The sequence below is a fragment of the Tenebrio molitor genome, chromosome 3 (assembly GCF_963966145.1).
Source record: "Tenebrio molitor chromosome 3, icTenMoli1.1, whole genome shotgun sequence".
Lineage (NCBI taxonomy): Eukaryota > Metazoa > Arthropoda > Insecta > Coleoptera > Tenebrionidae > Tenebrio > Tenebrio molitor.
In genome coordinates, this window is record NC_091048.1 from 24,477,681 (window position 1) to 24,503,350 (window position 25,670).

Consider the following 25,670-nt stretch of genomic DNA (forward strand, 5'->3'; position numbering starts at 1 on the left):
ATTTCAAAATCTACCAACGCAACAGGAGTCCAAGCCAAGCCTTGAAAATTAAACAAAAAATAATTTCTTGCGGTACGTCTGTCTTTCAGTGGTCGAAAGCTCAAAAGTTTTTGTCAAAAATCTCTTTCCGGTCTAGTCTCACGAACAGGGTGACTTTCCAAAAAAAAAAACAACTAACTAAACTGGTTTCGCTTCTTCTAGGGGGTGTTCATTTAAATGTATCCTCAAAGTAGGCGTTCTAACCTCACTTTTTGCGTTGTTTATGTTTTCAGTGTGCGGACCGTCAGTCGTCAAGTGATACGTTCACAATCGACTCTTCAACGCCAAATTTGAGGATAAATTTAAATGGACAGCTGATACAATGAGAAGAAAAAGCATGAATGATCTTTGTGCAACGCAAAAAAAAAAAACAAAATCAAGGAGCATCGATCACCGATTAAGAGTTTTTACTCCTTTTGGAATGCTTCGATTTAAGTAAAATTAAATCGATAGACCATCTACATATTTTTTTTTTATTTTATAACTACGACGACAGACTGTATAATTTTGAACTGTTTCAGTCGAATTTTTTTTTCTTGTCGACTTAGAAACAAGAAATATCCACCTAGTTCATTATATTTTTAATTGGCCGTTCGTTACGTAGTAAATATAATTTTATAACGGCAATTACAATTCCAACGCTTTTAGTTATTGAATTAATCTCGTCGTTCGAAAATTATGCAACACGTTCCGGACAGTCGAACTTGGCAACTCAATTAGCCAACCAACCTTTGTAACGCCACTGGTCAGATCTTAGGTGCGGTTTGTCCGCCGTCCGAAACGCAATCGTAAAACGGTAATCGCGTTACGTCCCCGGCGATAACGCCACTGCCGCCATCTAAATAATTCAACGTCACCATCATAATCGAACAAGATGTACAACGATGGCGGCTAAATAATTGAAAAATATGTATGTAGGTCGTCGTTAATTAGAGTCGAACGTCGATATTCTTTCTGTCCGTCCGTCCGTCGTGTGTACACCGCGCTCCCGCGTTCGTTCATTTATTGACGGGCTAATCTTCGTTTCGCCATAAATATTTAAGCGGACCGTATCGGCGGCGGCGGCGGAATGCCTGCCATTTTTGTGGAAACAAACGGCGGCGGCGGTTAATACATGCCGCAAGGTCAGGTGCGAGCACGGAACACGGAGCCAACCTCGGGGATAAAATGGATCGATTTCATCTCTCACTCGCTGCACCAACAAACTGTGTGTACCTCGTTCCGACCACCCGACGATTTCTCACCGCCGCCCCCCGAGAAGGGCGCCAATTTCGAAATCACCGCGTCCCTCGTCGTCCTCGTCTCGTAAACGTCAAGAATGACGTTTACGAGCCGAGCAACGACGGAAGTCGCTTAGACTACGACGACGACGACGTCGTCCCATTTTCAACCCGGATCGCACGCTATTAACGGGTCGAAGCCGAACTACTAATCGACGAGGTGTCGAGTTTACGCCCTTCGTCAACGTGCACACACCACCTCTCGCTCTCCACGCCAAGAGTCAACATTTTTAGTCTCGTGTGTAGAATGATTCACAAATGGAAGCTGTGGGAATGTGTCGCATACTCTTGGCACGGCTGTACCGAGTGCGGATCGGCGCGAGTGAGAGATTCTAGACACCCCCGTTACTCCCCGCGCCGCCCCCGAATGTTCGACCTGATGACGGTTCCATTTCAACCAGAAACGGCATCCCTCCGGTTTCCCGGGGATTTCGACCTCTTTACTCCACGACGGAGCCGATGCCGACGGATGGAGGCGGCGTGCGAAGCTCCACAGGTTTCCTTCGCCGTGTGTGCGTGCGGACGCGTGTATTTAACACACATACACACACACACAAGCTACTACGTCGGGTTTTGGTTACAGTTGTGTGCACGAAGCAAATCTAAAAATAAATGCCGTATTGATCTGGCGTGGAGGACTAACTACACCGGGTTCAGAGAGAGCTTGCTGCTAGTTTTGACGGCTACAACGGGTGCGCAACCAAATTAAAGATTCATCGTGGCGGTGGTAGCAAGCATTAGAGACGTACGATATGCACGTCTTTGCTTGGACCGTCCGGACGGAATCGAGAAAGTGGTCCGGGGGACGACGACCACGACGAAAAAATACATATAACGTCCAGTTATTTTGTTGGGGATGCGAACCCAAGACTACAGATGTCGCGTCATCGAACAATTTAGTTCACGAACAACACAACGTGGATACATAAAATCGTGACGAGGTAAGACGACGGAGAGACTAAAATGCCCTTTGACCCCTATCTTGGCGGCCACAGAAATCAATACGTTACCAAGCAAGCTCTCTGTCCGCAATATGTGTAGATATACACTACGACTTGCAAACATAGCGACGAGCTAAATCGTGTATCTCGAAAAGGCGACAAAGAATAAGTGGATCAGAACTCTCGGTGCACGTGGGCTAGAGCAGGACGAAAGTCGCGAGGAAGAGGAGCGCTCGAGACGAAGATGGACAGTACACCGCGGTCATAACCGATACACCTTCCGATGCTTGAGCACCACGTACAATCGAACAGAACTGGCTGGTCGGCTACCTTGGACCCTCCCGCCCAACCCCTCGCATTAATTGCGGGAGCGTGAGGAGGACGGTCGCCGAGGGAAAAACCTCCCAATAATAATGATAGTAACAAGGAGCGAACGGATGAATCATCGGGATAAGAGAGAATCCGCGCTCCCGAACTGGCAACTACGCACTTCCTTTCGAACGTTGGTTTCCCTTTAACACTTCCCGTGCCGTTGGTACGGGGGTCCTCTCGCCGTCCATTCCGAAATTTTCGTCCCCGTCGCGTACGAAACGGTAAAATTTCCACGGCGGGCGACGTGCCGCGCCACCGAAATCCGGAACACACGGAACATTCTGCGGGACGACCACGTGACAGGAGGATTCGTCCTCCCGCACCATCCTCAGCTGTGACAACAACATCGAAAAACGATCGCCGGCCGTGTCGAAATTATCGATTCGAGAATAACGGAGTTGGAAATTTCCTCGGGTCGCTGCGATGCAGGTGGGACCCTCGACGACACGGAGGGGTGGGTGGGCGAGCGAGCGAGTGTTCACCTCCACCCGTCGAAATCTACGCAGCAGTTTGTCGAAAATCTGGGAGCCTTACCAACAGAAGATCTAAGTACAGCCATGGCATGTCAGCGGTCCTGCCTGGACGCGTAATCCACGGGGGTTGGGCACCGACCGACGACGACGTTTGGCACTATTCACCCCGGACGAGGACACCGTCACTGCACTCGCACCACATCACCTCCGGTTCGGGTTCAGTTCTGCGAAACTGGATAACAAGGCAAAGTTTAGAGCGCACTCGTCGGTGATGCACTGCGGCCGCCGCACGCTGCTGTTGCTAATAGGCGCCATCCGCCATGTTACCGCCTTGCTTTGATATGTGTATGCGATAGGGTAAACAGAGACGGGCGGGCGCGCGCCTTTGTAACCGGCAGCAGAAGCAAGATGTGACTCTCCGAATCCATCGGGACACGTCCTCGACCGCCGACGCCAGGCTCTATCCGAGTGAAATATCGATTCCGCGATCGCCCCTGTGCATATGTACTCCACAACCGCACCGACGGCTATAGGTGAAAATGTCGCCCATCATCCCGGCGAGGGGGCTCCCGGATCGCATCTCGACACACGAAGACCGATTCCCGGGAAGCGAACAGTGCCCACCGTTTAGGGGGGTCCGTGCTCCGTCCCCCGTGAGACTCCATAAATAATAAATCCCACTAATTATTATGTACAAACTGAATTAACAACCCCGATAAGGACGACTCTCCGGTGCGGACCCCTTTTACGGACACTTTCTACGATCCGCAACGTTTTCCACCTATCCTCCATACACAACGCACCCCTCCTGCACCAACCTAATGACGACACGATTAATAAATTCTGCAAAATTATTTCTTAATCAATTTTTCCCCAAACATCGCTCTAAAACGCTCCAAAATCTCCGAAATTACTAATACACATCCTTGATCCTTATTTAAATAACTGCGATACAATTCTTGACAATAACTGTCCTTGTTTATTTACCACAAAATATTAGGGTCCATTATACTTTCTATGTTAGCATCTAAATATTTTCTTTTTTTTAAATTATGCTATAATACACAAGCACCTGTTTCGTCATCACAAATTTTGCTTTTTGAAATGTCCGTATTTTACAGATTTCACGGTGTCATTGAAACCCACATATCAGAAGAAAAAATAAATTACCTAAATTACCATAATTTTTGTTAAAGATAGCTTTAATTTATTTTTAGTCCGATAACAAACGATAAAGAGGGAAATTCCCGTTATGATCAGATTTTGCGGAAATTTTTCATTTTTCACTGTTCTAGTGTTGCTACTCTCATCACAACTGTTTTATCCTAAGCGAGATCAGCATGAGTTACTAGAAAAAGGAAAAAGTCGTAGTCCGAAGAAATATGACACCTTTATATGAATGGACAGATGAAAGTGAGCATCCAAACGGTAAAGATGAAATAGTCTCAAATAAAATAAACGGAGATGGAATATGTAGGTCGATGATGCTTTTGGCAATAACTGAAAAAATGAAGAGTGCAACAAAGATAAAAAGCATGTAACAATCAGTAATATCGTTGAAATAATTGCCAAGTACCATTAATAAGGAAAAATAGTATATTATATTATAAGTGATGGAAATGCATCATTATACAAGAGTGAGAATTTTGACCAACGAGTGCGCTTGCGCACGAGTGGGACACTTCTCACGGGTTTCATAATGGCATTTCGATCACGTGCGATATACGTTTTATCTTACAGGTCCAACTATTGCAAAAAATCCAAGAAATGAAGTTTCATTCGAGTAAAATGACAGCTGTCAAATTAGTCACTTGTGAGTACTTTATGTCAAGTTAAATGGCAGCTGTCAAATTTACTCACTAGTGAGTACTCTCACTTGTGATTAAAATTTGACTTCTGTCACCGAAAACAATGGTCTAAGGTAGCTCCTCAAAAACTCCAACTGTAAGATAAAATTCATTCTGTCAAAAAATGGAGCTTGACTTGACTTCTACTATAAATATGTCCTTTATTTGTGTTACGTTAAAAAAAAAAACAACAAATAATCAACTAAACTCCTTTCCACTTCATTTAAATAAATTGTAGCTAATAAGACTAATAACTACCTAACGAATGAATCATTAATCATCGTGGACATCGGTTCCCGAAAATATTCGGCCTCACAAAACTTGAAATGTATCTTACGGAAATGAGATTTTTTTTCTCTTTTTATAGTTTCAAAAACCACCAGTTCACACAATAGTAAATAGATTATATCATTAAGAGTAGAAGTGAGTATTTTTGTGCTAATTGTAAAGTCCCGAGATTGAAGACCGTAACGAAGTCGAGGTCGCAACTGGGCTTAGCACAAAAAGACCTTCCACTCTGAATGATATAATCACACTACGAGTATTTTATCACTCAATTATTTTCTTTTGCTTCACAGTTACAGTAAAATGACAATTTTCAAATTTTAAGGCACCTAGTTCTCTTGTTGCAGTATTATTAGTACATACATACTTGAATATATTGATAATATTAGTAATATTAGTAGATAATATTAGTAAAATCTACTTTAGTCTCAAGTTTACTTTTTAACGTTGAACGGCCATCCTGCTATTTTTTATTTTGACATCTGTCATCCCTGCACATGGGCGACTCGTGTGACATCACACTGGCACCAGTTAATTGGGTAATAATTTCGTTATTTCGCTTTTTTAGAGGCTTTTTTATATGGATAACTTAATTATGGATAATCTAATTATGAAATATTTCATGTAATTATTGATAAATAAATCGTGAGAAATGTTTCAAATGACCGTACATTTGACTCGGTCGCCGCCTGGGGACATTTCAACTCCTTGGATTTGAAGTGTTTCAAGTCCGGTTACAAAACCAAAACACTTCAACCGTTTCTATAGGGATACACAAAGGCGCGATTTTCGACCGCTTCAATATATGAAACCTAACAAGTTTTCGACAAAGTAGGTCACAATTTTTTGACATTTTCTTTCAATTACCTTTACTCAATAGAGTTTGAGACAACTTCGGAATTCTGTTCAAATTTGGGACTCTGTATGAGGAAAAAATTTGAATATTCCAAATTTCACAAATTTATGGTTATTTTTAAACTACATCCATGCAACAAATTCTGGTTGAAGTTCGGGACAATTTCGAGATTCTCTAAAAATCTGGGACATTTTCAAAATACTCAATGGTAAAAAAAAATCTTCTGAGATTTAAATTTCACCAATTGCTGAATTATTTAAAACTACATTTGTGCAATAAAATTTCCGGTCAAAATCTGGTACAATTTCGAGATTCTTTTAAAATCTGAGACAATTTCGAAACATCGTATAACAACATAAATTATCCAAAAGATGTCAAAAAAATAGACGAGTTAAATTTCTTGTCCTTATTTAGTTTAATTTTTTCTATGCCATATGGTTTACACATACCCGTGGTAACGTCGCAGGCTGTATTCCATGCTCTATCTGTTGGGGCCCGTTGAACCCGTTCAACCTCGGTCCCTGTGAAAGCTTTGATCCGGCTCTGCTTACGGCGGACCGGTCGCCTCCCGGAACGCTCTCCGGCAAAACCTCGACGTCAAAAAGTCAACCGACGGTGGCCCTCCCCGTAAAAAAAAATGCCCGGAAAATTTACGACGCAGGAGCCACCGTTGACATGATTTGATCGATTCGCCAGGTGCATGCATACGATACGAATCCCGGATCGCCCTTTTCGTCGTATAGGCTATTATCGATCCGCGCTAATGGATTCCTCCCGGATCATCCCCCTTCTTCGATAAATGGTGGAATAGCGGCTGATTAAAACAGTCGGTGCAATCGTCTCCGTCCATAAAATACCGGAGGTCCGCGTGACATTATGGTGGATTCGAGGAGGGCAGATGAGAGAGCAGTCAGGGGCGGATCAATGTAGCTGCTAGGGAGTCCGAGTGCAATTTACTCAATCCCGCCATCTGCACGCCCGCCAGGACACCTCTTCCCAACACACTTCAAACGCGGAGAACATTTCGGGGCTCGCCGCGCTCTCTCACGCCACCTCCGTTTAAGTTCGCAGCTTTTTAAAGCTCTCTTGGGGGTTGAGACGCTCGCCCTCTTCGACGACGCACTGCGCAAATTCCATTCAAGTTGGCGGACGCGGGACTTAATTAATTGTTCGACACGCAAATTACATGCGGGACGATCGAAAACGAAAATCCCACCGGAAAATCTCCACCTAACCGAGGAGCCGTCGCGGCGAGACCGTCCCGAATGATGGCGCATCCACCATTTTTGCACCGACCGACTTTCGACCGGTAAACAAAACTACAACATCGGGGCAACATCGCTTCGCAAAGAAATGTATAATATATTATTGATTTTCGTCCTACGAGTTCGACGGCGAAGTCGCTCCCTGCGACGCAATAATTCCACGATAACACCCCGCCAGACCGTGTGTGCCCCGAATCGGTCCCGGAAGAAGCCTGATGGAACACATAGTTAAACTCCAAGCTGTGTAACAAACACAAACGTTCCGTTCGTTCAAAAGACGGTGCCTTTGGGGAGGTTATTAAAACTGACAATGTGCACTCATCACACTCAACCCTAATAATCGATTTATCAACCGCCCCTCGCGCCAGAAACGCGGTGATCGAGTAACCCTCATATTAAAAAAATATTAAATCTCCCTTCCGTTGAAAGTTGTACGGCGGATTGCCAACAACTATGTACAGGGTGATTCAAATTTTACCGCCCGATCGAGAAAACACCCATATTAATCGATTTAAAATTCACAAAAGATTCAGCAATGATTGTATAGCGCTGTAAAAATTTCAAAATTTTTAATGAAACAGGAATACTTTGTCCAGCGAGAGAGTGGGAGATTTTAAATTAAATTAACCCAACACTACAAAATGCACTAGAATGCATTAATTAGAGCATAATTTCAGGGCATAGTATATAACGGTATTAGGCCGATATGGGTTATATAACAGACATGGTTGAGGTATTGTAAAATCGAGGCGGAGCCGAGATTTTATAATCAACCGAGTCTGTTATATCCATATCGGCCGTATGTTGTTTTATAGTTTTCTTTATACCAATAATACTTAACATTTAACGATGATTTATTTGTAAGACTGACATTTCTCTTTACTTCAAAAATTAAATTTAGTTGTCATCTATGCCGTAACCGTAGCAACGGTAGCAAAAATAACGGCCTCGGTCCGATAATTTTGAATAACGGCCTAGTCTGTTATAGGTATCATATCAATCAAGCATTGAGTACTGATAAATCCTAATAACAGTATGGTATAAAGAAAAAAATGTTACTGCTTGAAGAATATACACATTTAAAATTTTACGTGCGCTAGTTACATACTATGTACTTCCTCTACGTAGAATTTAGTGCTTTTTATGTCAACCAATCTCTCGCTGGACAAACTTTAATATTTCATTTTAATTCAATAACCGCTACATTAATTTACATAATTTTTCACTGAGAATCTTTTCAAACATTTAGGAAAAATTTTGTGTCATTGAAATCATAAAACCATCACCGGTTTTTGAAATAAATGGAATTTGATATTAAAGTGCAAAATTTAGCTATCATTTATGTATCTATTATTAAATTGGGCGGTCACTTCCACAAAAGAGGTTGACATGGGTTGTTTATGGTACCCTTTGGGGACTTAAGAATAACTAAAGTGTGGTCTCTGAACAGATGGAGTAATAAAACCGCCCCCTAGTGCCCGCGTATTTTAAACAGCAGCTTCCAATTGGCTTATTCAAAACGTGCGCATATTTTTCAAAGCCTGATGTACATCCACAAAAATTACTTGACATTAATTTTAACCTCGCTTCGACAGTTTGACCACGTGTTCATGTTTGGAGAAGATGTGCACGTCAATGAATGCAACATTTTTCTCAGTCTATCAACTATATTATATTCTTATGAGAATGACAAATGGCAAAGAACCTGCCTCATTGTGAACCAGGCTTCGGCGTATATCGTTTTACGCAACTAACGCCACATCCTTTTTTTTTTATTACTCCATCTATTCAGCGACCACACTTTAGAAGAGTTCTCAACAGATGTTTGTTGGCTGTTTACCAACAATGAGGTATGTACAGGGTGTTTGAAAATTGCTAGTACAAAAAAAAACTGTGGCATCTAGAAGCCCTAAGAAATCCTAAAAACCAATTTTTAATTTTTTTAAACAAAAGGGATAAAGTAACCCTATCCCAGCATATTTTCCGCCTCAGGCGGGGAAGAATTTTTTAAACCTTGGTAACCAAGCGTGATAATGAAGGACTATACAACAATATGAAAAATAAATATTTTTTTGCAAGATTTTGGCAACTAACAATGGTACTAACAATTTTAACCCAATTTTTAGTAATTTTTATCTCGAAAACTAGAGGACTTTTACTAAAAATTTTTTTTGCCGATGACTTTAACTCACCATCACCAATTACCAGTATTTTTTTGTACTAGCAATTTTCAAACACCCTGTATTTATTTATGACACTGTTTTTGTAAATCTTGGTCATTTTTAGCTGTTAATGTTAAAATTGGAATAATTCAAAAACTAACAATTTTCTTTTCATGAGAATTTCATAAATGTGTTCTTTGAATTAATTGTGAATTATAGGCGTCTCCGAAAAATTTTTTAATTCTCAAAATCAATTTTTTAAATTTTATTGCACACATTTGAAGCGTTTATATCAAGGGAATGTAACTCTAACGTTACGTAATTTTGACAAATTTTTTAATAGTTTATTGAGCGGGCGGTAAACTTGAATCACCCTGTATAAAAAATCCAAATTATCAACAATCACTTCAACAAACTACTGAAGCGTACAGAACATCTGGAATTTTATCGTCACTTATTCGACATTTACGTAGAATCGCTTTAGTTAGTAAATCAAAATTAAATAGTTCAAGCTTCAATGATCAACAAATCATAAGTATTTTTCTGATTTATAATTTGATAGTGAATCATTTTGCCAGTCAAATCTTTTAGTACATTGATGGATTGACATTGGCAAATTACACTGTCACATTTCTGAACATTGCAAACATTATTGCAGCGTATTCTAGTGGTTTTATAATGCTGCCGAGTATTTTATTAATGCACTCTTCATCGCGGTAATAATTTCAAAGTTCATAGAGATACAGTCATATTATAACCCATAAATTACGAAGGAAATTAATTAATGATAATTTAAATTTATTTCAAACAATTACACACTCCAAACACGACATTAAAAATTTCAGCTTTCGACTCAAATGCGCTTTCTAATTGTTTATTATTCGCGCGTGTACATACACTTCACCGTTAATTCCCATAAATTTTCTGGGAGGTTGAAATCAGGCGATTTGGTTGGCCATCACTAAAATATCTATTTTTTGTCTCTCAACTATTTAATCTTTTAGCGTTGCGACATCATTCCTACTAAAATAAACGCCAGACCAAGTTTAATTAGTCACAAAAGATGGATTTGAAATGGTTATACAAACAAGAATAGCAAACAGAATTTGGTTTATTCAGTTATTATTATTAATTATTTTTTGAAATACTGTTCCAATTATTTTTAGTTTTATACGGATCATATTTAGCTAAAATAAAGTTCTAGCTAGCAACGGTATTGAGGACAGTGCTTTTAACACACGGGAAAAGCCCTCCATATTGCGGCACAAAAAAAAAACTTAAATATTTACATCAAAAGTCACCAACAGATTTAGAAAATGGTGTAAATGAAAATTTTACTTTAGCAACTTTGCTGACAATTGTTGGGGTCTAAAACATGCTCATTCCAAAATCCAATAACAAAAAAAAAATCGTTTTACAGTCGCAACCAACCGACATGTAGTGGAAAATCCCGTTTCAAGTATTCGAAACAAAGGAGAACCGACCAAAAAAGGTTTAATTAAATATCAAAGTTAACTCTTTGTACTCGAATACCCTTTCGACAGGTACATATTACCAATTACTCGGAGCGTTTCCATTAAAAAATCTATTAAAAACAGATACTGAGACTAAATATCGTCAAAAAATACGGCTTTGGCATCATCATTATTTTTATAATCAAAGTACAAATCTTGAATTTCGTGCAAAAAATAGTTACTTATGTTATAATAAGAACGAAAAAGAAAATATCTCCATTATTCTAGAAATTGCTGGACGAGGCAAAGCCGAGCTAGCAATAGCAATGACTCCGAAATGTTGTTTTCGTCGATGCATCATACAAATTGCTGGACGAGGCAAAGCCGAGCTAGCAATAGCAATGACTCCGAAATGTTGTTTTCGTCGATGCATCATACATTATATTTTCGTCGATTGCAATAAAAAATACTCGAATTTTCACTCCGTTGTCAAACTGACGTTTGATCCATAATAACTTTGAAAAAATGCAGGCTGTTAAAAACTTCCTTAACAACCATGATTTGCCACGGGTTATTGACAACTTAACTGTTGTCGATAATTAACATTATTCATTGCCTTAACACCAGCGAACGAAAAATATTTTTCGGCCTAGGGCAAAAAATAATGCTTTGACGAAAAGATGACGTTTTCGTCCGGATATTCATACTACCTTTATGACTTAAAAAAAATATATTTGTGGTATTTTTTTCAATGTACGAAGTCATTCAAAATCTGAAATCGGTAAATTCTTAAACAAAGCTGCTTAAAAAAGTAAGGATTATTTTTTCCACTGTTCTAAATTTTCCAATTATTGTTTTCTCATCCCATCTTTTTTGATCATTCGCTCTTGAAAAGTAATACTTTATTGAAAACTACCAGCAAATAATAACCAACAAATAATTTTACACTTTCATTGTTATTTAAAATTTATAAGGCACATTGCATATTCCTGATGAATAATGAAAACAATACATATTACCAAATATGTCGCCGCTGCGGCGCCTTCGAGTTTTAGAGGAAATTAAGAAGACGGCACTGTAGCACCCTCAAGTTTGAAGGCTTAAATTTGACGAATTTTATTATTGGAAATAAATTAAAATATCATATACCAAATAAGTATTATGAATACATATATCGAGCGATCAAATTAATTTGTAATCGAGTCTTTTGCGATTAATATGTCGAGATCTAACCTGTATATTTCAAGCTGTGTTTATTGGGTGTTGGAGTTCAAGTAACGATATACGATTTCAGATTCATGGATAACTCGATTACAAATTAATTTGATCGCTCTTTACAATGAACACGGTTTTCTTTTAAATCCACTGTAAAATTTTATAACGATCTGACAACATTTTTACAATTTCTGATTAAAAAGCTCCCAGTGCCAGAGCTTTCCTCCATTCAAAGATTTTACTTATTCACTGAACTTCCCGTGTACATCAAAACATTTTCGCTTGACACATTTATAGACTGTTCATGACTCACCCTGTGTATGGGTGTATGGTTGTAACGTTATATGTAGATGTGGATTGGGGATTTGTCGTTAAGTTGGCAGGAAAAGTAACTAGGCGCGCTTTTAAAGTACATATTTGGAATTTGACAGATTTATCACTAACGTACAGTTCAATCACAAGTTTTAAGCGACCTAGAGATTGACACACTTGTCAAACAGTTCTACCGGGTGACTTTTAATTATTGAATTTTTTTTTGTTCGGTTGGCAACACATTTACGACTTTATGTTGGTACACTTGACTGTCAAATGCAAATATGATACGTAGTTCAAAAGTCAAAATAAATTAAATTGTCATTATCACGATTTATTAATTTGCAAAAATCCTAACCTAAAGAGCGAATCAACAGACAACTCTTTGACAGATGACTAGGTGTACCAATTACATACATATTCGGAAATGCCAACCCACCAAATTTGTCTCGATCATTAAAGGTCACCCGGTAGTTGACAACACATCTTTTAGAAAACAATATTTGTCCTTTCCACCTGTTTTAATTGTGATTAGTCCAAATTTCAAGGAATCAGTTGCTCTTAAAATAATTGTTCAAAAAAAAAATTTTTATGATATGTATTTGCTAATTAGTCTATTTTCGTAATTTCGTGATAAGATGCTTATCTAATCATTATTAGAAGCAATTTAATTAATTAATTATTGTTCTAACATGTATAAGGAGTATCTGTTAGTTTCGTTTCTTATCGTGACAAACGATTTGTTGTAGAATGACTAAATTTATTTTTGTCGTTAAAAAAATCATCAAATCAATAATTCTATTACACAACCTTGGAATTCATAACCCCTTTCACAGGCACAAAAAAAAAACACACAAAGACGAAAATATGACTTTAAAGCTGAATTGGTTCGTGCGGCTGACAGTTGTTAAAATTCTTAACTTATGAGTTGGCCATTTCCAAGTTACAGTCGCAAGAATCACAATCCTTGAAGTGCAAACAATGACTGAAATTTCTACCTGAGGTGGAATTTTTCCCCAAATAATGGGGCAACAAAAGAAATTAGAGCTCACGAAGGAGATCTGTTACATTCGAAAAAATGGTAGTCTCGTGCATCAAAATTGAATTGAATCGGCTGCTTAAAATAAGTAAATAAATAAACAACCAAATGACATGTGGGTGGTTGCAGCGATGGATTTTAAAACTGAAACCAACTCCGTGGGCCTCCGAAACTATTCCATTCGGCCAACTTTGATCTCAGGTTAAACGTGCAGACAGACATCTTGTACGGCAGAAACATTCATCGCTCGACGATTAAAAATGTGGAAAATCCGACGAAATTCTCCGATCATGAGTTTTCAAGAGTATCGGGTACACGCGGCGCTCAACAAAAATAATATCAACCAATGGTCTGACTCGGAAAATATTCAAACGAAAATATTTAATCTCGATCGAAAAAGATCTTATCTGGGATCGAAAACGATGATAGTTATACGGTTCGATACGAGAAACGAAGACGACCGCAGAAGAATGTCACGGATTGTGACAAAATGTGTCACAACTGAAACATCTGAATGTTCCAACATGTCGGCTGCGAAAGTGGGTGTTGTCAAAAGTGTTATTAATCGCAATCGGCGAATCGGACGCGGCACGGCTGAATTTAATCACGGGAAAAAAACAGACACAGACAGAAAAATGCAAAGAAAGGTGAAAAAAAGATAGCATACCTGACAGATATTCCAGCATAACCACGACCTGTTTAAATGGATTACTTTTTTAAATGATATTTTTACGGTAACTATGCCGAATAATTTCCATCAATACGTTATAAAAATATCTACAAGGACACGTTCATCCTACGCACAAAAATAAGGCACACGAGTAACTTTCCACTCTTTTATTATATTGTCATTGTTCCACTCGGTTCTGATGGACCTGGGCGACGTAGAGGTTAGAACACCATTATCAACCGGCGGCTCAAATCATTCGATAATGACCGACCCTCATCGCCTATTCACGATCTTCGACGTACACACGGCAAACGACGAAAAAGGAGCCATCGTTACGACTCTGCACCGACATGATTAACAATAATTTTTTTCGCATTTCGCAACGTTCCACGCCGAACCCAACAAAACGTTGTTGTTGTTCGACTCGCATCTCGAACCGTCGTCGTCGATCCTGGTCGTCATCGTCCTTTTCGTCTTCCTCGACATGTCGTCGTCGTCCTTTTCGTCTTCCGACCAACACACGAGCCGATGGTTTAATTGGAGTTGGCTGTGAACGTCGAGTAGGGCGATCGATGCGACCAGTTCCGAATGCTCGCACCGGATCGAGTGAGACGACGTAAACGTGACAACGTCGCAAAACGAACGTGATGAGTGCTTCACACCGGCTAATAGGTTCGGTGCGCAGGAGAGGACTCTAAACTCGCCACCGTCCCACCTCAACACGCGGAAAACGAGCCATTAAAAAACTAAAAATACAAATATTCGCGCTTATTTTTAGATTGCAACACAGCCGTCTCGCTCCCCACGTCCCCCCGGACGACTCGCGATCGTAATTGTTGCGCAGAGGTGAGTGCACACGATTATTGCAAAAACGTCAACGTGAGCTCGATCTCACGGTGTATCTGCGGCGCTCGTGTGTACTGTTTCCAGGGATGTGGGCCGATTGTGGCCTTGTTGACAAATCTCGTTGGAGGGTTGATCCGGTGGTGAAAACGTAGGTAGGATGTGAATTCCGGCGATGGCTGTTTTTATTAACTGCACGCTTACGTTATCGAAACAGAGAGCAGCTGTACGATCAAACTTCTGATTGGGTAAAATTGAAAACTGTAGGACGACGCATCCTCCACATTTTTACGTCAATTTTACTTTGGAAATATTTGCAAGAATGAAACGAACTGGTTTTTGTCAACGATTTGTCATTACTCTTTCCAACATGTCTTCACACTTTCGAATTATTTTCTTTCGAGCAATTTCTCATTGTTTTCGACAGAGAAAAAAACACCCACTTCCTTATTCTTCAAACTTAAAACAATTACATTTTTTTTGGAAAAAAAGACTCAGGGTGATTAAACATAATCAAACTAACGTGTGTTCAAAAAAAATGTGGCCCAGTTCTTGCTTTTGTTTCCGTCATTTATTCAGCGAACATTATTACTTCTTTCCAAATAATATGTACATATATTTTTTTTAACTAACCGACGAGAGTTTTGCTGGATTTTCGGCGTGACACGATGGTTTTTACTTTAAATTAATGATTCGCTTTACATGAAAATGATTTAATCAAAGTGACGTCATGTATATGAAGAAAATGTGCAAACATACCAACTAAAAATGCGACCTGCGTTTGTAAAAGGTCTACTTGACAAACAATGAACAAAGAAACAAGACGCTTTAAGTAAAGATATTACAAAATTAATTTTTAAATTTTCCATTTTTTCCATTTTGTGGAAAACGAAATTTTTTGCCTTTGAAACTTCTTCGCCATCACTTTTAGTGTTTGACAGAGAAAAAAGCCCCGATTTTCGGGGAAGTATTTAACTCTTAAATATGCATCTCAGCAACTCATTTTTGTCATGGTTTGCGTTATGGACTAAGAAATAATATAAAAAATTGAATTTAAGTTCCGGGAGTATCGGTAAGGTAGCTTTCCTTGTAGGAAAAAAAACTTTTGGAATCGATACAGATCCAAGTAATTATTTAAATTACTTTTAATAGTGTACCTGATGACGACAATAACAGAAAAATGTATATTCTGCATTTGTGTCGAGTTAAGTTTGATAATAATTAAACACAACCTTTAGTATCAGTGGAATTTGTAAATTACAAAAAACTAGCCTCTTAATTTATACATATTGATTATTGACAAATCTGTCTATATAAAAATATTCTTAAAATAACCTTTGGAAGATCGTACAAATCAGGAAACGTTACAACACCATTCCTTTTGATTTTGAAATTCTATAGACGTCTTATAATTATCATTTTTAATGTTAATATCCGTCCTTTTCCATGTAAATACATACATAGGTCTAATTACCCTCGGAATACGAAAATTTTTTTTTAATTCAAAAAAAGTCAAATCTTAGATTTTCAAATTTTCGAGCTTGAAAATTGGAGCTCAAGGTGTATAGATGAAATTTCAGTAATGGTGCTTTTTTGAATCGAGTAAAATATTTTCATTCGAAATGAAAACTGTGATGGCTAAATCACATTTTTACGAAGGTTTTTCTGTCAAGATTAATATCTTCAGACTATTGCAAATTTCAATCTTAAAAATTTATTTGTAACGAAGAAAGAAAGATTTTTTTCTCGATGCCCTTTACGTCTACATTTTCGTCTATTATTTAATAAAATTTGAATTTTGTTCTTTCTATCAATTTGAGATAATTAAATGAATAAAAAAAAGACAAGAAAAAAGAAATGATTTAAAACGATAGCAGACTTTTGAAAACATTGCAAGATAATTAAATACATAGTAAATATCAAGATATAAGAAGTGAAGGAGATAAAGGAACATAACATAATAATCAAGTGACATAAGAAATATGTATGTATGTATTTAAAAAAAAAACTTTTCATTCATAATATAATAATAGTAGTGGTAGTAGTAAAAGTAGTACGAGTAGTAGTAATAATTGTAATATGTATTAATAATAATTTATTGTCCAACAGAATATAAATTCCATAACTATAAAACTAAACAATATGTTTTAGTGTTTAAAAATGTATAAGCAAAAAAAATGAATGCAAAAAATAAACATACATTATGATTTTCACACAATGTTTATCCTAGCTATTTTAAGCCTCATGATATGAAAAATCAACGCCGGAAACAATTTATATTCTAGCGTTCGATGCAATTAAATTTGAGACAATCAAGTAACGTTCTTTAGCCGAATCACCTGTCAACACCTTATGAAGTACCCTAATAAACTGACCTCGAACACTGAACTTCAAAAAAAAATTGTACCACTTCGTAAAAGAACCTGGGAGATATAAAGCAGTTTTATGTAATCCTAGAGTAAAGGATCATAAAAGTTAACAAAAATGTTAAGTGCCTCCAATTAAACCATAATTGCAGTATTTTCTTTTCGAACTCCACAGGTGTTCTATAATTTTTATTTCATGAAAATGGATCTGAGACTCCTATTAGTTCTTAGTAACATTTTTTTTTAATAGCTCAAACACTTTCAGGTCAAAACCAAGATTCTTATTCTTGGCACAGAGGCTGAGTTTGTCGAGAGCTCCATTTCAAATACAAAATATATATGTAGTAAGTAGTCACTAAACCAGGACCGGATTAGGAGAAGGTGGTCACTATCTGTATGTACAGGGTCGGGCATCGTATTATACGCGCACGCGAGAAATCGCGACTTCCAATTAAAATAAAATTGTCGGAATTTTTCACACTTACCTGGCTATTGGTAAGGTACATTTCATATTTTTTTTGATAATTTTTCACTTACAAACAAAGCCAAAAAAAATAAAATGTAAATTTCAACCAAAAAGTCAAATTCTGATTTTTATACTGACCTACCCAGATTCACTTCCTACAATTATTAACGAAATCAGCAGAAAAAAACACCAATTAAATTTTGAATTAAACGCAGTTTTACATTTCAACTTTCAAAATCATTTTTATTTATGACCTGCTGCTTGTGCTGTCGTAAATTTAGGTGACAATGGGAACTGTCATTTTTATGGCAAAGAGGCTCAAAGCGGTCAACTACTAGGGAATGGTCCTTTTGTTGGCAAATTATACCATTTGGGCCACAAATCACGCGTCTGGTTTGCGTTTAAATAAAAAAGCGAATTATTTAGCTCTAACCAAGTCAAAATTTGTAATTGTGCCACCAGGGTTTGATGTGCTAGCAAATACAGATTCATTTAGTGTAAAAACTTTATAGGTAAATGAACAGTTAATTTCAGAAAACTAATAAAACTGTTACGGCCTTATTTATTAACAAACAAAAATTAAAAAAATCTCGAATATGCCTTATCAATAATTAGTTAAGTATATGTATAAAATTTCGACAATTTTATTTAATTAGAAGTCGCGATTTCTCGCGTGCGCATATACGATGCCCGACCCTGTACAGGGTGATGCAAGTTTTACCGCCCGAGGGAAAACACACACTTCTAATCGATTTAAAATTCTCAAAAAATTCAGGAATGATTGTGTATCGCTGTAGATCATTCTGTACAAATTTCAATTTTTTTAATGAAACAGGTAAATCTTTCGTTTTAATTCAATAACCGCTACATTAATATTTCACTGAGAGTTCTTTCAAACATGCAGGAAAAATTTGGTGTCATTGAAATCATGAAAACATCACCGGTTTTTGAAATACCTAAATGGAATTTGATATTAAAGTGCAAAATTTAGCTATGATTTATTACATATTAAATTGGGCGGTCACTTCCACAAAAGAGGTTGACATGGGTAATTTATGGTACCTTTAGGGACTTAAGAATTATACTAGAAAAGTTCTCAACAGATGTTTGTTGGCTGCTTACCAACAAGAAGGTATTTATTTATGACACTGTATGTAGTTGTAAATCTTGGTCAAATTTCGCTGTTAATGTTAAAATTGGAATACATAATTCAAAAATTCACAATTTTCTTTTGCTTCATAAATGGGTTCTTTGAATTAATTGTGATTTTTGAGCGTGTGCGAAATCCTTTTTTTTGCCCATAATCAATTTTTTAAATTTTATGGCTCTGAATGAAGTGACGCGGGAAAATTGATTGCACACATTTGAGGCAACAAGGGAATGTAACCTTAACGTTTCGTAATTTTTACTAATTTTTCAATAGGGTTTATCGTGTGGGTGGTAAAACTTAAATCACCCTATAGCAAAAGATTACGCTGCACGTGATTTTTTTCAAAAAATATTTCCGTAATTGAAATTTACTCAACATTAAACCCACACTAAAACTGGATGGATAATTGAAACGCAAAAATTTAAAGAAAGTGAAAAGACGATAAATAAGTTATTTTACAAAAAATTAAGCATGTTTTGAAATGTGCCCTTAATGAATTATTAACAATTAATAACAATTGTCCCTTATTATTTAACCATCAAATTCTATCGCAACAAAGTCCATTCATTATCAACTCATTCGGTATAAAAACCAGAAAACTGTAAGCTCTCACATTTTCCGAGGCATCGAAAAAAAACCCTTCAATTAACCCCAACATCGCAAAGAAAACTGCTCGTTTTCCGAGCCGCGCTTAATTGGCCCTTTTCGTTCTATTTTTACGGAGCTCGTGTCGAAACCCGAGCCCGTAATTACGGAACAGCTTGTACACTCTACCGATTTCGTCGACGATAATATAGACTCGCCCGTCGACAAGAGGGCGAGACGTTGATGCGCCCTCTAGCCACCGAAAACAAGACACCCGACACGAACTCGTCCATGTGTGTGTGTGTGTGTGCGACTTTGCAACATCAACCGACACGGAACGGTCGGTCTTCGGTTGCAGAGATTGACCCCCGCAGGAGCACGCCGCGCGCTCCGGACTTGAAAGTGCATCGATCGGGCGGGCGCACACTTGTTGCACTCGCAAGCTTTTCCCACCAAAACGGCCGGCGATGCCAACGAACGGCAAAAGCTGCAGAATTCCGCAGATATCATCTCCTGTTAAGGCGCACTGAGAAAAGGCAAACAGTTCTTGCGCTCCGTCGAGACACGGCCAATTAAAATGGGCGATGGTATAAAACACGTCCGTGGTATCGTTCCGGAGTGTCCGACCGCAACAAACGGCTCTCTCTAATCACTGCACCTACTATACGTCGAGGCGGCGTCATAAAACAGACCATAAAACGTAACACTATCCGGGAGGAAAAAAAAATAAAAACAATAACGAGACCTGTTGCGGCGCGGTGCTTAACGAAAAACGTCCGACACTCGATAATTGGCCATGCCAAAAATTGACATTTCCCAAGAAAATCTTTCATTTCTTCCGAGCTTCCTCGAATACGAATTCATAAAAGGGACACCCACGCTCGCGACCGTTTTAATTTCCTCCGCCACCAGAGTCGATGAACTTATAGCCTTACTCGAGGGTGCCCTTCAGAACGTTCAACTACTCAAGCTGCCATTAATTCTGCCCAAGACAGTAATTTCGCCGTATATACCTGATGCAACTGCAATTACTGCATACTAATCGAGACGCCCCGACAACGAAATTGAACTTTTTTCAAAAATAAACCACCGCACCACTCAAATTAAATTAAATGTTCCTGTACACTCCTTTCTACTCCCTTCTAACGTAACATCCCCGGAGGAAGTGCAGTGCTTTTTGTACCTCCAGAAATGTCTACTAAACTTTTAAATTTATGTACCGGAGAGATGCAGCGACGAACTTGTCTCTTTGCAAATTTTTTGGCTCGCCCACAAGAATTCTGAATTGTCGTGGTAAAAAGTTCAGTTGTAAAATTGACTCATTTGTCCAATTTTTATCGGTCAACATTTCTTGGCTTTTCAACACACTATACAGGGTGTCAGTAAAAGGCTGGGAATAAATTTCAGGATGAACTCCTTCCGAAAAATGTGGCTTAACTCCATGCTTAAAACCTAAATAAAGTTTTTCGTTAAAATGAGTCCACTGTTGGAGAATTTCTCTAATTAGTTCATTTGTCTGCCTAAAATCGCATTAGTATTTCAAACAAAATACGGATATGCTAGAATACGTTTATTTTTATTTTTTTATTTTTTTTTTTTTTGAGAAAACTACTCATTTTAACGACAAACTTTATTTAGGTTTTAAGCCACATTTTTCGTAAGGAGTTCACCCTGAAATTTATTCCCAACCATTTACTAACACCCTGTATACAGGATTGGAGTACAGACAAGTGCAATTTTCGAACATTTTCAAAATTCAGCACAAAATGAAATCATAAAGTATGAAAACATAGCACTGTGACGGCCATTTGCTTTATTTAGTCTGATTTGAATATTTAAAATGCCGTCCTCGAAACTGACATTGCGCCTAACTTAATTCGACTAGAAAAAAACACGACATGGAAAATAATGGATCGCCACACAAACATTTACAATCCTTTCCAACCTAAGCGACACGCCCTCTAGTGATCGCAACATCACAATAAGGAATGTCACTTAAATGTTATCATTGTCATTTTGTTGGCTACGTTGTACATGAGTAATCGATTGGCACCGACGAAAAATAGAAATTATTCTACGCTGCCCAGTCTAGCAGGTCCGACACGTTTTTTAAAACATTTTCGATCACGCTGCCAACACATTTCTTTGTAATTTTTTTTAGTATGGAAAAAAATTCGACTACTACAGAGTGCACAAGCACCGCCATATCTCAGTTGTGTACGGTAAACAAGCATTACAAAACACATCCGATACACGGTGAACGCGATGTGCACGTACCCACAGCTGATATTAAATTAAAAAAAACTCACCCCAGAATTCATGCGTTAATTGCAACCCCACTGTGCATTATTATTTGGCGCACCACGGGCGGAACGAGGCACAATGGGATCCGGCAAATATTTAACCGAGTTCGAAGCACATTAAATGTAAAATTACATCAACACATGATAAGAGTTTCACCAGCTCAAGATATCCACGAGAGACTAACTATCGTTGTCTAAGTTATGTCTAATAAAACCATAGAAACCACAGTCCCAAGCTGGGACCCCTACAGATTTGGTACGTAGATAAAATTTGTTTGTAATTACCGAGATAAATATGCTGGGAAATTACGAAAATTGAGTGGTTTGTTTATCCTTATAACCTGGACCACTGGCCTTCCTAATTTGCAAAACGTTATCATCTACAAATTGTACTACTTGTCGTGGTACTATTGCAATGAATATCAAAGTAAGTACCCTCTAAAGAGACAACAAACAATGACCTGGCCACGATGATCATATCAACTTTTATGACAGTTTCTAATGATCTCTGGAAAATTTCCACTTGTTCCGTAGTAGGTAACTCTGTAGTACCACACGACAACTTTTACCACTAAATAGATCAAGAGACTCAGAATTTCCAAAACAAGTCTCAAATTTTTGTTCGATTCCACGGTCTGCACCAAAAATCTTCCAAAAATGTAATCTTACTAAAACTTTTGGAACCAACACCCTTCAGTTGCTTTTTGGACCGTGCAGTGAATACGAAAGGGATATGTTGGATAAGATAATAAAATTCCCTATTCAAACTGCTGTTGGAACGTTTGTGTTGACCTTAAGGTCGTTAACGGGGCGGTTACAAAAAGTTTTGCTATTCTTTGTAAAAGTGAGATATCCGAACGGAAAGAATAGCCCATAAGAACAGAAATGAGACTTTTACCAAGAACATATTCGACCCACCTTTAGGAGACAGTGAAAAAATTGTATACTGTCACACGATATGGATAGAGCGGGGGTTATTTTTTTTTATAGAAACAATAAACAGACACGGAGACGAGTTCAAATACCTTAAGAAGTTTCCTCGCGGCAGCGATTCGAAAATACGAGACGGTATTTTTGTTGGATCTCAAATTTGGAAACTCCTCAAGGTTGCCAACTTCAACGCCAAATTTAGTAAGGCTGAAAGAAGAGTTGGGGTGGCATTTGAAAGCGTGCTCTGGAATTTCCTCGAGGATAAAAAGACAATTACTGATACGAGAAGTTCTTTCTTCGTATCAAGTTCTTGGATGCGATAGATATATCTTTAAAAATCCATTTTCTCGATTCTCATTAGTTCTCTCTAAAAAGTCTAGGAGTTATCTCAGATGACATAACACTCGTGGAGAGGTGTTATAAAAGAAGGTGGAGTGAAACTATTCTGCTGGTCAGTTTGTTAACACCATCAGAAGCCACAAAAGAAAAAAAAACAACTGAACGACTCTTTTTTTAATATGAATCATAAATCACAATAATTTTATGTGTAATCAATAAATGTTCCCAGTGATTATTAAAATGAAAACATACATTCCTGTTTATCCCCAAATCGTATTTTTAATTTAAACCTTGAAAACTCTAAAACTGGATGTGATACAGCAATTCTATCGCCGGATCTGGATTCAGCACGCTTGACTCTACGAAGAATCGATGCAATGATAGAAAAGAAAACATTTTTTTTTTTGCAAACCAGTGTTATTAGAAAGAATTTTAATCGCGCAACCATAAAACAGGAGAATAAAAATTTCCACTTGTGATCTGTTTGCTGGAAGCCAATTTCCTTGATATATTAAAATGAAATTTAAGTCGATCGGCGCCAAGATGATATCAGTCGACGCCCACCAGCCCAGTTGTAATTAAAGGCAGGGCTGTTAGAACAAGTATCTATTTAAAAATATCATCGACCAGTCGAGCAAATCACGTGCAAAACGATCACCGATCTTTGGAAAAAAACCATTCCAGTGTTAAAATCGCAGACAAAAGCTGGAGGAACGAAAGCTCCACCATTTTTCGGTCAAAAAATCTCTGCTTTTCGCTTGTTCGCCACGTCACGTCGTCGTCAACGTTTCTCGGTAGATCACCACCGGTGGCGAACCCGACGTGAAATTTACCGAAGCGGTCGGGGTTCACGTTTCTCCTCTTCACCGTTACAGATGCCTGGATTTGATGGTTTGATGCAAACAATACGAAAGTTGCGTTCAACACAAAGATTCCGTTTGCAGTTGAACTTTCCGTCGCTAGATTTCGCTACTGATTTGTACAAAACGAAATTGCGGTAAAATAGATATCATTATACAACAGTCGCGGACGTGCGGACGCCTCATGTATGGTTTTTTTTTCGGTTCGAAAACGATTACCGATTCGATCGACCAAGGTCATCGGAACACCACGAAATCGTCCGTCCGTCGGGTCCGTTGCAAGTATTTTTAATATTGACGGATTTCGCACGGCCACGACTGAAAGGTCAAGTCTCGTCACCTTTTAAAAAATCCATAACACGGCGAGCTGCCGAGGCGACATCACCAAGAACAGAAAAACACCAGGAAGAGAGTGCGAAAACGGGCCCCGGAACGTCCCGGAGGAGCACCGGAGTCGAGTTTACATAATGCCCGACCAGCTCGGCTGTTATTAAACATTTTTCCACATTATCTCGACACAGTTATAAATATTTTGCCTTATTATGATAGCGCTATCTTAAATAACACAACAATAACGCTGGGAATTTATTGTATAATATCTCCGCGCGACGGAACAAATTTTCGTCGTGAACAAAACTGGAGAAGCTCGAAAAGATTCCGAACCGCAATCCAATCAATAAAATCTAATTTCGAGTCCAACTTACCGCCTCCAGAGAAACACCGGTTATCTGCCATGCCTCCACTTCCTCTGGCGCTCCATTCGAACCTGGAAACATAAAAAAATGTCAACGATCCGCCTGTACATTTTTCATTTTTTCCCGTTTATTATCAATCACTCGGCCTCTCGGATTCCGTCGATTCGATTCCATGATCGTGATTGATGTTTTTCAACTCTGATTTCCGACACGAGATGGGACTGCACGCGCATCGCGTTCTTCGCCGGTGTGCGTGGGCCATCGCCGCAATAATTTGCTGAATTGATTCCAATTTTAGCCATATTTGTCGAGAACGGTATCGACTCCGGCGATCTAACTCAAACAAACTCCGATCGTGATTCACGTGGTAAAAACCGAACAGATAACAGCATATCTGACGTTCTTAATCAAACCTCTAAGAGGCAATAAAAGAACGCCGGAGGATGGCCGCTGCGGTTTGCGGCCGCCGTAAAAGTCTGGATCTTATTGTGGGGCGGCTAAAAAATACAATTATTCGTGTGCCACCCAAAAAATTCCTCCGGATTAATAGCAACCGAAAGAAAAAAGGAACTGTTCGATCGATCCCGCTCGGCCAAAAGTGCGGAAAACCTCAACTAGAAATATTAGATCAGAAGTGGGATTGCAAACCGCCACATAAATATCTGACCGACCTCACCGAAACATCAAATTGTGGCGAATTTTATCTTCACGGTAACATCGTGAATCAAGGAAGTTTTGCGGCGCAGGAAGTTTACGCTCGTCGAAAAGGCAGATGTTAAAAAAGCAAATAAAAGGCGCAAAACAGACGCCACTGTGTTCCGATAAATTATGATTAGATCTAGATTGGCGATTGATCCGGGTGGAAATTTTCCGAGATAGTACAAATCAGATGACAGTCTACGGAGACACAATTTGAGTTAATC

General features: G+C 38.5%; 1 protein-coding gene across 6 annotated transcripts in view; it reads right to left on the reverse strand.

Annotated features, from left to right (window-relative positions):
- Tlk (Tousled-like kinase) overlaps positions 1-25,670 on the reverse strand; it is a 49,776-nt gene that overhangs the window by 19,762 nt on the left and 4,344 nt on the right. For 3 of the 6 annotated variants that reach the window (XM_069042612.1, XM_069042622.1, XM_069042613.1), the window contains exon 2: positions 24,757-24,818. In XM_069042612.1, coding sequence (XP_068898713.1) covers positions 24,757-24,787 — 31 coding nt within the window. In that variant the 5' untranslated portion in view covers positions 24,788-24,818. Of the gene's footprint in view, positions 1-3,166; positions 3,375-14,207; positions 14,527-24,756; positions 24,819-25,670 lie in introns of those variants that run through there. The other 3 variants (XM_069042615.1, XM_069042614.1, XM_069042618.1) reach the window with 3 other exon arrangements.